Below are 14,879 nucleotides of genomic sequence, written 5' to 3'. Positions count from 1 at the left end.
CTTCTCCAACACCTCAGCTTTCTTCACAGTCCAACTCTCACATCCATACATGACAATGAAATTACAGTGTACTAAACTAATGTAGAATATCTCAAGAGGTCTGTTTGAGTGATCAAGCACAGTGGCCTACTGGAATAAAAATTTTCAAAACAAGATAACCTCAAATCTCTTTAAGTAAAGTCTGAACCTTAGCTTTTGTCTTATTTTTATCTTTTGTACTTCAGCTTCACCTGTAAGGCATAATTAATACTTTAGCATGTTTAAGTGTATATGTGAGTAGATGGGAATGGGATATGTTTAATAGAGATCTAACTTCAGGTTACATTATAGATTTCATATGACCTCTCCTTGATAACTATTTGTTGTTCTAAGTGAAAAAAACTGTTTAAATGAACAAATCATCATAGTCTGAGTACTTGGAACTAGTTAGTGTCAAAAATGGAGGATATAGGTCCTAATAATGAAAGTTCAAGCCAAAATCTCCACATTATGCAAGCTCCCATTGTTAATGAAAACATCTTGTGGGGATGTATCATTACTGGATTTCCCTTTTTTTCTTTGGTAATGGACATATTACCTGGAAGTATTGGTTTTCATGTTTCTTGTTTTGAAGCCTTGCAAATGTGTTTACTCTAAAGCTACCGTTTGGAGTTGCATAAAATTCACAAAGAACAATGTGAAGAAGAGATAGTTAAGAAATAAAGCTAGTATCTTAGGAAAGAGAAAATGCAGAGGGTAAGGAATGTTTTAAAACTGAACAGGTTGATTGGTAAAAGCTTATATTAATTCATAGATAAAATTTCTAAATTGTTTAGAATATCAGATCTGGTATTAGTTTCATTTAAACATAGTGAGAATAAACCAAGAAATGGGCAAGGTACAGAAATGATCATACAATATGATAAATAGCTAATATACAGGTCATTAAAAGTATGCTAAAAGAAATTTGTTTACTATGCTACAAAAGGGGAAAATAAACAGACTTTGGCTATGTTTAAACTGATGGGTAGAGTCAGTTCCCATTTAAAGCTCTGAAAACTCCTTCAAGACCCGACTCAAATTCCTTCATGTCTTCTATATGGTCTGAGTCTCTCCAACAGTATCAGTGGGTTTTTTTCTATTTCACCACAGTACGTTTATCTCCTTTTTTGCACTCTTTTTACTACTTTGCCTTGTGTTAAAGTTCATGGTAGAGTAGAAAGAGTGTAAATATTAAAACCTAGTTCTATTTTGAAATGTATAGACATATTAAATCACTATATTGTATACTAGGAACTGATATAGTATTGTAGGTCAATTATACTTCAAAAGCAAACAAACAAAAAACCCCCAAAATTTATATGTATAGGGAGATAAGATTTGTGATTACCAGAGGTGAGGTGTGGTGGGAGGGGGAACTGGACAAAGGTAGTCAAAAGGTACAAACTCCAATTATAAGATAAGTACTAGAAATGTGATGTACAACATGATAAATATGTTTGACTATTTTATGTTATATATGAAAATTAAGACAGTAAATCTGAAGAGATCTCATCACAAGGAAATAATATTTTTTTATATTTCATTTATTTTGTAACTCTATGAGATGATGGATGTTTACTAAACTTACTATGATAATTATTTTGTGATGTATGTAATTCAAATCATTATGCCATACCCCTCAGCTTATACAGTGCTCTATGTCAGTTATATCTCAGTAAAACTGGGAAAAAGATATCATTTGGCTTAATAAAAGGTTTTGTGATTCTTAAAGAAAGAAAAGCCAGATTAGAAGAAAAGGCCAAGAGAAATTAAAATTAAGAAATTATTATTTTATGAATTAAATTATGTATTATTGAAAAATAAAACAGCTTAAACTTTTTGAGTCTCAGTTTACTTACTTTTAGAATGGAGGAGAAATAGGAACTCCTGTGGTTCTTGTGAAGCTTAAATTGAAAAGGATGAAGTAACTGACACTGAGTAGGCGTGCAGTAAATGTCAGTATCTTTCCCATTTTTGAATTTCATGTCTAATTTCCCTGGTAGTCTGTAAGTTATTTTAGAAATATGTTTTATATTCATAGTGCTTTGTGCATAGTAGGCTCTAAAAGATGGTTTGTTGAATTTAGTTTATTGTCCTGATGTGAAAGTTTAGCATTATTTCCTATTTCTTTTTCCTCTGTCACCCTGTATTGAGATAAATATGTTACTTTCATGAAATTAAGGATTTAATTCAGTAGAATGCCATTATATTGTGACTTATTCCACAGAGTTTGAAATAGTAAGGGTCAAATCATTTCTCTGGAAACTTAATTAAATTCTATAAAATTTTATTAGCCTGTCTCATAGCATTATAGTCACAGTGGAATTCTGGTGTGTTTAAGATGGCAAAGTCTCTATTTAGAGATCTTTATCTAATGGCGCACATTGAGAATATGGGAAATAAATGATATAAAGAGAGTAAATGCAAATGTCTTGCAAATGGTATTACTTTGACATTTTCAATCGCTAATCTTCTACAGTATGTTCTAATTTACTAAAATAAACCAAGAATTCAATTTCTTGTGAGATCTTTTTGCTTAATTAATTATTAGTAGCAGAACACTATTCTGTGATACACTGCAATTTGTCTCCTTTGTGTTTATGTAGTCTCTGACTTAAAAATGAATGAAAGCATTCTGATTCAGCAGAATCAATTTAATAACATGTCTGTTATAGAGCAGAAATGAATAAGTGTTTGCTGAACATGCTATATATGGTTTGATCATCAAAACATTCATTTTTATTTCTTCTCAAAATATAAGATCTGAGAGATCTTCCTCGCTGAAGTTTGTTGGGTACCTATTCCGCATAAATGTTTCTATAGAGACAAGTGGGTACTTTTACATAAATTTGTTTCCATGATTGGGATGTGAAAGATTTTTTTAATATTAGTACTTTCTCATTATTATTGGAATTTATACATTCATTGTGATTTTTTCTTTAAGGGTAGCATTGTATCCTAAACCATGAAAAGTTAAAAAAAATTTTAAATTCTGTATGTTCTTTTGTTACAATGAGGACTAAACAAGTTTCTTATTCATGCAGTAATGTTGCTAGTACTTAGCATATAGTTTCTAATTCTTTATAATTTTGTTTCATTATTTAATTTAAGGGCATTTGTTATCTCTGTATTATGAATGGGAGAAACTGAGGCTCACTATTGACCGTTTGTCTGTGTCAGCTGGTTAGGAATTTGAGAAAAATCTGCTGCTATCCTAATGATTTACTTTGTTTTTGATTTCAGTTTCAAAGGACGTTTGAATCTCTTAAAAATGTTTCCAACAAATCTGACCTCAAGAAAACCTACCAGAAGCTTGGGAAGGAGCTTGAAAATCTGGACTATTTAGCCTTCAAACGTCAGCAGGTAGGAGTCAGAGCTCTCCTTGGTGGAGGATATGAACACTTTAAGTCTTCTCACCTTTCTGCCTGTCAGAGGTTTAGGTGGGTCTGGGGAGACTTATATTCTAATGCTTGAGGCAGAAATAAGTTGTGCTGTGTGGTGCTGACCTGCTGTGTTCATACTTTTTTTTTTTTTTTTGCAGCATTCAGCATCATCCTTGCTTTTAGATGTGCACTTTGGGGGTTTCCATGTATGTCCTTATACCTTTCTTAAAGAAAACTCCTGCTGGTTTGTGAGGGTTCAGCTATCCTTTGACAAAGGATGCTATAGTGACATAAAGGGAACATCTATGTGGCTTGAATAGAAGGCTTTTATATTTGACAGGGGGATACGTGAGGAGAAAAACTACCTCAAGATTGAGAAAGGATGTGAATGTACATACAGAATTAAAGAAGGGAATCATAAATATGCCTTTTTTTTTTTTTGGCTTAGTTTAGCTTTTGTTTTCTTGTTTGATCTCTGAAGCTTAGTAAGTTCGCCAAATGTGTAAGGTTGAAGGAAAACATGCCTTACAAACGCAAGTGTTTTAACCTCTTTGTATAGACCACTAGACAAATCAGAGCCAAAATAGAATTTTATAGCGTTGCTTTTAGAATTGGTATTTTGTAGTATTAATAATCATTAAATTCTCTGTAGTTTGTAAGATATTGCTATAGTAGGTAGCTACTTTTCCCAAACTGGATCTCATCCAGGTTTTCATAGCCACTAGGTGTCAGGATTGTCAAGCTTTTACTTGGGCTGACTGTTTATTCCAATCAGAACAACCAGTTAAATGTTTAAATTATGTTGCATGAAATTTGGGAATGTGCTCAGTGATAGATAGCATCTAGAAAAATGAATAAGTGTCTGACTTGCATGGCCAGGCATTGAGTCCATTACTTACGAGACTTGCCTGTTATTCTGGCAGATGGTGTGGCTTTCTTGATATTGCCTAATTTACAAAGTTAGCATCTTTTGAAAGGGGGATTTCGAAGTAATATGTCCTATGTAAACTTTATGAAGTCAACATGGTATGGTCTAGAAATACTGTCTTGAAAAGAGAATTGTGTTCTAGGGTTTGCCTTATCACAGACATTACATGGGTATTTAACCTTCTCATGGTCTTATTTTCCTTGCTTTGAAGAGTGTTTTGGGGCAAATGCAGTATCTCTGCACATACCTAATTCATATGAAAAAGGATACCATATCCATTTATTTCTTTATTCTTGTATTAGTGATGGCCTACGTATTAACACACGTAAAAGAAGCAGTCACAGTTACTGAGAACTACTCCAGGAAGCTCCCAAATGATACTACTTAAAATTCATACTGTGAATCACTGCTCCAGCCTATGTAGTTTAGTACAATTTTGTTTCCAAGAGCCATATTTTACCATTGGGGGGTATTGGAGTTGGCAGGCAGTAGTCACTGTCCTCTTCTCTTATCCTTTCTCATTAGCACATTTTCAGTGATTAGATTCCTACATTAGCTAATTGTGAATCTGGAAAATTGTGAATACTTCAAGAGCAGAAAGGCAGAACTCTGGGAGAACGGCATTGAAAACAGACAAGTGGAGTGCATGTGTATGTGAGGGAAAGATGGACACTTAGGTGTTTGTATATGTATACATATGTGTATGCGTATGTAAATCATATATGCTGTTTATTAGATGACAACTGTATGCCACATAGTGTGATTAGAACATTTATGGATTAGATCATTAAATGCTTATAACAATATAATGAGATTGGCTTCACCATTTTACAGTTGAGAAAATTGTTTAGAGAGTTAAGTAACTTGCCTAAGGTCATTGGAGAAGTAAAGCTGACCTTCCAGTAGAAATCAGTCTGACTCCAAACCTGGGCTGTCCCCAATATCCCTGCAGAGAGACAAACTGGAGGGATAATAAAGTGAGGCATTCTAGGTATGTGGTATGAAGGCAGTTTCAGGAGAGGCCAGATCTGGGACTTAAAGAGACATTTGAAAAAGGACTTCTGATGAGAGGCAGAAAACAGGGGCAGTTCTTTCCTCCTCTCTCTCATACAAATTGTTCAATATATACAAAAACCCAAAAGGACTTTTGAAAGAATATCTTCAGACAGCTAAGAAAACATGTAAAACTTGATTTTTTAATGTTTATTATTTTATTTGGCTGCATTGGGTCTTAGTTGTGGCACGTGGGATCTTCATTGCATCATGCGAAACTTCATTGTGGCCCAGTCTCTCTAGTTTGGTGTGAGAGCTCAGTTTCTCCGTGGCATGGGATCTTATTAATAGCTCCCTGACCAGGGATTGAACCCACATCACCTGCATTGCAGGGTGGATGATTAACTACTGGACAACAAGAGAAGTCCCTAAAAGTTTATTTTTGTAGTCTTGGAGTGTTATATCTAGTAATTCTAGTCCAAGAAAATTTATTCGCATAAGGCAGTTTTTTAAACTTGAAATGTCAAATTCTTACAAAATGAACTTACCTGCATGCATAGCATATTGTCAACCCTTTGTTTTACTTGGTTCTGTCTTTCCCTGTATCTAGTGATCATATTTTTTTTTTCCTGTCTGGAAAAGATGGAAGGGGAATTGGAGTGAAGTGGTCAGAAAAAGGATGGTAGAGTAGAAAGTCAGGGATCAAAGAGTAACAAAAAAAGAGGGAAAGGGGGTTTTAGGAATAAGATGAGAGGGACAAAATGTTGGAGATGAAACTATACTTGGTTTTATATTATAAGCATTTAGTAGGTTAAAGCATTGGTTTCTGAAGAATTTTTTAAAAAAGTCTCAAAATAGAAAAAGGGAAAATAAGAGAGGATTGCAAGAAGACATACTGAACAAGGGAGGTGGCAGGGAAAAGACAAACTTTATTTCCCATTATGTATCAAATGTATCAAATGTATCAAATGTATCAAAGCTTCCTAGAAATTTGTAATATTAACCCAGTTCTTCTGTACCAAAGCCACAGAGGTATTGTGTTTACTGGATGGGCAGGGTTTAAACAGTCAGAATATTAGCTTTTTTCTGACTTGGTGGGATTTGCTTTCATGTCCCGTCCTTGCTTACTCGCTTAGTCATGTCTGACACTTTGAGACCCTATGGTCTGTAGCCCACCAGGCTCTTCTGCCCGTGGGATTTTCCAGGCAATCATACAAGAGTGGGTTGTCATGCCCTCCTCCGGGGGATCTTCCTGACCCAGGGATCGACACATGTCTCTGTCTCCTGCATTGGCAGGCTGATTCTTTACCACTAGGGCCACCAGGGAAGCCCTAGCCTACATCCCTACTCCCTGTAATGTCCCCCAAACCTATAAACACACTATACGTTTCTCCTACTGGAAAAGATTCAGGTCTCTGTAAAACTGTCGTTCAGCAAGAAAGCTTCTGCCTTATAAGGCAGGATGCTTTGTACCAGAGAATTAGTCATGCTTTGTTCCCTGGTCCAGCCATATTTAGCATTTCTTTTTGTGACAGAACGTAAGCTCCATAAGGGCAGGACCTTGTCTGTCACCTTCAATGCTGTATCTTCTGCAGTGCTCACAACAGTATCTGACCCATGACAAATAATCAATAAATACTTGTTGGTACTTTTATCACTATCAAGAGGGAAGTATGCCAAAAGTTTTGGCCTCAGATTATAGGCAACTAAAATTGATATGTTTTACTGCACTTTTAAAATACAGAAGGATATTAACCCTTAGGCTTCCTGGATACCAAACGCTGATATATTGCTTCTTGCCATATGTCTTATTTAGGTTTTCTCCTAATATATTCCATTTTCCATCTATTTCTTTAAATGAACACAAAACATCAAGGCTACCTTATCTATGTATTAAGAATTCCCAATGAACTATAATTATTTTCTTGGAGTCTTTCATTAGATTTTATTTTATGTCCCTTTCTATGATGTTTTAAAGATCATTTTGAGAGATTTCTTTCCCTGAGCCAGATATGACCCAGGAATACTTCGCTCTATTCTTTTACCATTTTTTTTAATGTGAATTGGGGGCAATGGTTATAGTGCTTTGTCTCCTACGTGTAGATTAGCTTTGCCCTTCCTTTCCTTTTGTTTCCTTTCCTTTCCTTTCCTTCTCGCTCTCCTCTCCTGGTGGTTTTTCCAGGATGAATCTGTCTGAAGTAAATGGATGCCAAAGTCTTATTAACTGAAGAATCTGGAGACTTTGAGTTTTTACTATATCTGGAGATGCAATCTTCGAGTTTATCTTCTTAGACTGCTTGGTTTTTATACTCCTGGTCGATGATATATAAAAGTGGTACTAGCAAGATTGAGCTATTATGTAGAAACCAGGTTGATGTATTAATTTGAGAGCTTATAAATAAAGAAATTTTCTTGGGTGTTTGCTTTTTGGAATAAAATAAAGTTTGATATTCTGGTGGTGATTTAGTTGCTGAGTTGGGTCCGGTGGTGATTTAGTTGCTGAGTTGTGTCTAACTCTTGCGACCCTGTGAACTGTAGCCAGCCAGGCTCCTCTGTCCATGAGATTTCATAAGCAAGAATACTGGAGTGGGTTGCCATTTCCTTTTCCAGGGGATCTTCAAAACCCAGGGATAAAACCTGGGTCTCTTGCACTAAAGGTGGTCTCCTGCATTGCAGGCAGATTCTTTACCAACTGAGTCAGCAAGGAAGTCCTATTAATACTTATAATATTAAAAATAACATTATAAGACACATCCTGTTTCCAGAGGCTTCTGAGGTCCTTTGGTATAAAGTTGACATTATTAAGTTGAACTTTTTGTAGACTAAAGCGCATTTACACACTGATCAGAAAATATATAACATTAAAATGTACTTCAGATACATATTCATGTTGGAACACATCAGGATCTCTGAATTCCCTCTTGTCTCCCTGATCATGGCATGCTATTCTTGCCTTCTGAACTTTTCACAGCGTTCATAAACTTGATGTTTATAATATCTAGCCCTTTTATATTTACTTAATTAATGACTAATCTTCCTTTAAAGCCAAACTGAAATGTCTTCCTTATGACACTTTATCCTATGGCTTTCAGTCAGTATGTAAACTTCCTTCTTTGTCATTCTTAGCTTTTATCAATGTCATGCAATTTAACATCTGAATGATTCAACATTCATTGAAGATCCTCGTAATACAAGTTAAAGTGTGGGCCTGTGGTCAACCAAATCTTGTTAGATTATTTATACTGTTTTAGGCACTGTAGTTTCTTCTTTTAAAAGATTAGGAAAGTAATACCTAACTTATAACCTGTTTTGATTAGCAATATATAAAGTGTAAAGTACATCAGTTCAGTTCAGTTTAGTCGCTAAGTTGTATCCGACTCTTTGTGACCCCATGAATCGCAGCATGCCAGGCCTCCCTGTCCATCACCAACTCCCGGAGTTCACTCAGACTCACGTCCACCGACTCAGTGATGCCATCCAGCCATCTCATCGTCTGTCGTCCCCTTCTCCTCCTGCCCCCAATCCCTCCCAGCATCAGAGTCTTTTCCAATGAGTCAATTCTTCGCATGAGGTGGCCAAAGTACTGGAGTTTCAGCTTCAGCATCATTCCTTCCAAAGAAATCCCAGGACTGATCTCCTTCAGAATGGACTGGTTGGAACTCCTTGCAGTCCAAGGGACTCTCAAGAGTCTTCTCCAACACCACAGTTCAAAGGCATCAATTCTTTGGCGCTCAGCTTTCTTCACAGTTCAACTCTCACATCCATACATGACCACAGGAAAAACCATAGCCTTGACTAGACGGACCTTTGTTGGCAAAGTAATGTCTCTGCTTTTCAATATGCTATCTAGATAGGTCATAACTTTTCTTCCAAGGAGTAAGCGTCTTTTATATTCATGGCTGCAATCACCATCAGCAGTGATTTTGGAGCCCCCCCAAAATAAAGTCTGACACTGTTTCCACTGTTTCCCCATCTGTTCCCCATGAAGTGATGGGGCCAGTAGCCATAATCTTCATTTTCTGAATGTTGAGCTTTAAGACAACTTGTTCACTCTCCTCTTTCATTTTCATTAAGAGGCTTTTTAGTTTCTCTTCACTTTCTGCCATAAGGGTGGTGTCATCTGCATATCTGAGGTTATCGATATTTCTGCCAGCAATCTTGATTCCAGCTTGTGTTTCTTCCAGTCCAGCATTTCTCATTATGTGCTCTGCATAGAAGTTAAATAAGCAGGGTGACAACATACAGCCTTGATGTACTCCTTTTCCTATTTGGAACAACCAGTCTGTTGTGCCATGTCCAGGTCTAACTGTTGCTTCCTGACCTGCATACAGATTTCTCAAGAGGCAGGTTAGGTGGTCTGGTATTCCCATCTCTTTCAGAATTTTCCACAGTTTCTTGTGATCCACACAGTCAAAGGCTTTGGCATAGTCAATAAAGCAGAAACAGATGTTTTTCTGGAACTCTCTTGCTTTTTCCATGATCCAGCAGACGTTGGCAGTTAGATCTCCAGTTCCTCTGCCTTTTCTAAAACCAGCTTGAACATCTGGACGTTCACAGTTCACATATTGCTGAAGCCTGGCTTGGAAAATTTTGAGCATTACTTTACTAGCATGTGAGATGAGTGCAATTGTGTGGTAGTTAGAGCATTCTTTGGCATTGCCTTTCTTTGTGATTGGAATGAAAACTGACCTTTTCCAGTCCTGTGGCCACTGCTGAATTTTCCAAATTTGCTGGCATATTGAGTGCAGCACTTTCACAGTGTCATCTTTAAGGATTCGAAATAGCTCAATTGGCATTCCATCACCTCCGCTAGCTTTGTTTGTAGTGATGTTTTCTAAGGCGCACTTGACTTCACATTCCAGGATGTCTGGCTCTAGGTGAGTGATCACACCATCATGATTATCTTGGTCGTGAAGATTTTTTTGCACAGTTCTTCTGTGTATTCTTGCCACTTCTTTTAATATCTTCTGCTTCGGGCAGGTCGATACCATTTCTGTCCTTTATCGAGCCCATCTTTGCGTGAAATGTTCCCTTGGTATCTCTAATTTTCTTGAAGAGATCTCTAGTCTTTCCCATTCTGTTGTTTTCCTCTATTTCTTTGCACTGATGGCTGAGGAAGGTTTTCTTATCTCTTCTTGCTGTTCTTTGGAACTTTGCATTCAAATGCTTATATCTTTCCTTTTCTCCTTTGCTTTTCACTTCTCTTCTTTTCACAGCTATTTGTAAGGCCTCCTCAGACAGCCATTTTGCTCTTTTGCATTTCTTTTCCATGGAGATCGTCTTGATCCCTGTCTCCTGTACAATGTCATGAACCTGTACAGTGTCACAAGTCTGACACAATGTGGTCTGCTGGAGAAGGGAATGGCAAACCACTTCAGTATTCTTGCCTTGAGAACCCCATGAACAGTATGAAAAGGCAAAATAATAGGATACTGATAGAGGAACTCCTCAGGTCAGTAGGTGCCTAATATGCTACTGGAGATCAGTGGAGAAATAACTCCAGAAAGAATGAAGGGATGGAACCAAAGCAAAACCAAATCCAAGTTGTGGATGTGACTGGTGATAGAAGCAAGGTCTGATGCTGTAAAGACCAATATTGCATAGGAACCTGGAATGTCAGGTCCATGAATCAAGGCAAATTGGAAATGGTCAAACAGGAGATGGCAAGAGTGAACATCAACATTCTAGGAATCAGTGAACTAAAATGGACTGGAATGGGTGAATTTAACTCAGACGACCATTATATCTACTACTGCAGGCAGGAATCCCTCAGAAGAAATGGAGTAGCCATCATGGTCAACAAAAGAGTCTGAAATGCAGTACTTGGATGCAATCTCAAAAATGACAGAATGATCTCTGTTCATTTCCAAGGCAAATCATTCAATATCACAGTAATCCAAGTCTATGCCCCAACCAGTAACATTGAAGAAGCTGAAGCTGAATGGTTCTATGAAGACTTACAAGACATTTTAGAACTAACACCCAAAAAAGATATCCTTTTCATTACAGGGGACTGGAATGCAAAAGTAGGAAGTCAAGAAACACCTGGAGTAACAGGCAAATTTGGCCTTGGAACATGGAATGAAGCGGGGCAAAGACAAATAGAGTTTTGCCAAGAAAATGCACTGGTCATAGCAAACACCCTCTTCCAACAACACAAGAGAAGACTCTACACATGGACATCACCAGATGGTCAACAGTGAAATCAGATTGATTATATTCTTTGCAGCCAAAGATGGAGAAGCTCTATACAGTCAACAAAAACAAGACCAGGAGCTGACTGTGGCTCAGATCATGATCTCCTTATTGCCAAATTCAGACTTATATTGAAGAAAGTAGGGAAAACTACTAGAACATTCAGGTATGACCTAAATCAAATCCCTTATGATTATACAGTGGAAGTGAGAAATAGATTTAAGGGCCTAGATCTGATAGATAGAGTGCCTGATGAACTATGGACGGAGGTTCGTGACATTGTAAAGTACATATATGCTTTAAATCCTTTAAAATACATAAAGAAATCAATATTTTAGGGACTTAGCATTGTGCCTGGCATGTGGTTAGTATAAGTTGTAGCTATTATGGTGTTGTTTTTGTATAATTCTCATCAGTCTTCATCCTAGATGGTTGGTAAGTTCCATAAGGATATGCTCTCTTTCATATACTTTTGTACTTCACATAGGGTTCAGCACTGTTTTGAACATATGGGATATAATGGTTTTGGACATATGTAGCAGTGGTTAGTGATCGCTGTCATAGAAAATGATACCTTTTGAAAAGGGAATTGCAGTATTTGGTTCTAATGTGTGTGTGTATGCGTGTGTGTGTATGTGTGTGTGTTGTTTTAAATATGTATATTTTATTGAAGTATAGTTGACTTACAATGTTTCAGATGCACAGCAAGGTGATTAAGTTATATAAACACACATATATTATTTTTGAAAATTTTTTCCATCATAAGTTATTGCACGATATTGACTATAGTTCCCTATTCTATATAGTAAACCTTTGTTGCTTGTTGCATATCTATTTTTTAATTAGAAATCTAGCATTCTATTCATACTAAGTCAAACAAATGGAATAAAAATGTCCTAATTTTTTTATTTAGGCAAAAATTCATAGATTTTCTATAATATATATTGTATATATAAATATGTATAAATCACTTTTCTACTACGCTTGATAAAGTCTTGAGAAAGAACATAAAAACAAAAAAGAGAAGAGATGGATAAATTGGAGAACATAAACTCTATGAAGGGACTTCCCTTGTGGCTCAGAGGGTAAAGTGTCTGCCTACAATGCAGGAGACCCAGGTTCAATCCCTGGGTGGGGAAGATCCCCTGGAGAAGGAAATGGCAACCCACTCCAGTACTCTTGCCTGGAAAATCCCATGAACGGAGGAGCCTGGTAGGCTACAGTCCACAGGGTCACAAAGAGTCAGACATGACTGAGCCACTTTACTTCAAACTAAATGAAATGGGAGCACTGAATATGAAATAGAAAGTGTGAAATAAACTAGATAAAAGTAGAAGATCCTCATATAGTCCAGTTGTTTTTAAACATGACTACTCATTAGAAACATATCTGGAACTCTGGAGAAAAAAAACAATACTTGAGCATTTGTATTTTTCAAAAATTTTCAAGATAATTCTGATATGTTTCTAGATTTTAAAAACTGATTACAGGTTTTTATGGTCGATACTAGTTTTGGTGGCATAGAGTTCTATTTTTCTGTTGACCAATCATGATACAGTGGTATTAAGTGAATAATAGTTATGTAATCACAATAGTAAAAGATGTTTGTCAGTTTTCACAATCAATAGCCAGACAAAAAATAAAAGATAATTATAATTGCAAGTCATAATGGGAACATCATTAACTTAACAATATAAAATAATTACATACAATTTGGGGTCAGGCAGAGTGATGTGGTGAGTGGAAGTGCATACGTGCACATGTTTGCATCCACCCAGCCAGTCTATGTCTTTTGGTTGGTACATTTAATCCATTTTCATTTAAGGTGATTATTGATACGTATGATCCAGTTACCATTTTCTTAATTGTTTAGGGGTTATTTTCTGTAGGTCTTTCTTTCTCTTGTGTTTCCTGCCTAGAGAAGTTCCTTCAGCATTTGTTGTAAACCTGGTTTGGTGGTGCTGAATTTTCTTAACTTTTGCTTGTCTGGAAAGCTTTTGATTTCTCTGTCAAATCAAAGGAGAGTCTCGCTGGGTAGAGTTTGTGGTTGTAGGTTCTTACCTTTCATTGCTTTAAATATGTCATGCCATTCCCTTCTGGTTTGTAGAGTTTCTGTTGAGAAATCACTGATAGCCTGATGGGAGTTCCTTTGTATGTTACTTGTCATTTTTCCCTTGTTGCTTTTAATATCTCTGTCTTTCATTTTTGTCAGTTTGATTACTATGTGTCTCAGTGTGTTCCCCTTTGGGTTTATCCTGCCTGGGACTCTCTGTGCTTCCTGGACTTGGCTGACAATTTCTTTTCTCATGTTTGGGAAATTTTCAGCAATTATGTCTTCAAATATTTTCTCGAGTCCTTTCTTTCTCTGTCTTTTCTCCTTCTGGGACCCCTATAATGCCAATGTTGGTGCATGTAATGTTGTTCCAGAGGTCTCTCAGTCTTCCTTTCTTTTCATTCTTTTTTCTGTATTCTGTTTTGCGGCAGTGATTTCCACCATTCTGTCCTCCAGGTCATTTATCTGTATTCCTGCCTCAGTTATTCTACGATTGATTCCTTCCAGTGTATTATTCACCTCTGTTTGTTTGTTCTTTAATTTTCCTGGGTCTTTGGTGAACATTTCTTGTATCTTCTCAACCTTTGCCTCCATTCTTTTTCTGAGATCCTGGATCATCTTCACTATCATTATTATGAATTTTTTTCTGGAAGGTTGCCTATCTCAATTTCATTTAGTTGTTTTTTTTTTGATTTTATCTTGTCCCTTCATCTGGGACATAAATTTCTGCTTTTTCATCATAATTAACCTTCTGTAATATGGTTTCTGTTTTAGCTGCTGTGAGACTTTGTTTCTTCTGTCTGCCCTCTAATGGATGAGGCTAAGAGGCTTGTGTAAGCTTCTTGATGGGAGGGACTGGCAATGGGAAAAACTGGGTCTTGCTCTGGTAGGCAGGGCCTTGTTCAGTAAAGCTTTAATCCAATTATCTGGTGATGGGTGAAGTTGCACTCCCTCTCTGGTAGTTGTTTGGCCTAAAGTGGTAACCCAGCCCTGGGGTCTACAGGCTCTGTGGTATGGTAAATAGTGAACTCCAATAGGGTTTACACCAAGGGGGACCTTCCAGTGTCCCCATCCCTGTGGTGAACCCCTGCTGACCCATGCCTCCACAGGAGGCCCTCCAACACTAGCAAATAGTTTTGGTTCAGTCTCCTGTGGGGTCACTGCTTCTCTCCTCTGGGTCTTGGTGCACCCAAAGTTTTTTTTTATGCCATCCAAGCCTGGAGTTTCTGTCTCCCCCAGTCCTCTGGAAGGCCTGTACTCACATCCTGCTGGCCCTCAAGGCCAGATTCCCTAGGGATTCCCAGTC

General features: G+C 37.1%; 1 protein-coding gene across 2 annotated transcripts in view; it reads left to right on the top strand.

Moving 5' to 3' along the window:
- Nucleotides 1-14,879, top strand: part of CTNNA3 (catenin alpha 3) — a 1,891,866-nt gene that overhangs the window by 172,171 nt on the left and 1,704,816 nt on the right. For both annotated transcript variants that reach the window (XM_069571817.1, XM_069571818.1), the window contains exon 5: nucleotides 3,265-3,384. In XM_069571817.1, the coding sequence (XP_069427918.1) occupies nucleotides 3,265-3,384 (120 nt within the window). The remainder of the gene's footprint in view (nucleotides 1-3,264; nucleotides 3,385-14,879) is intronic.

Source organism: Ovis canadensis, chromosome 25 (assembly GCF_042477335.2).
Source record: "Ovis canadensis isolate MfBH-ARS-UI-01 breed Bighorn chromosome 25, ARS-UI_OviCan_v2, whole genome shotgun sequence".
In the NCBI taxonomy this organism is placed as follows: Eukaryota; Metazoa; Chordata; class Mammalia; order Artiodactyla; family Bovidae; genus Ovis; species Ovis canadensis.
Note: the sequence above shows the minus strand (reverse complement) of the source record. Positions and strands in the feature narration are given on the sequence as shown.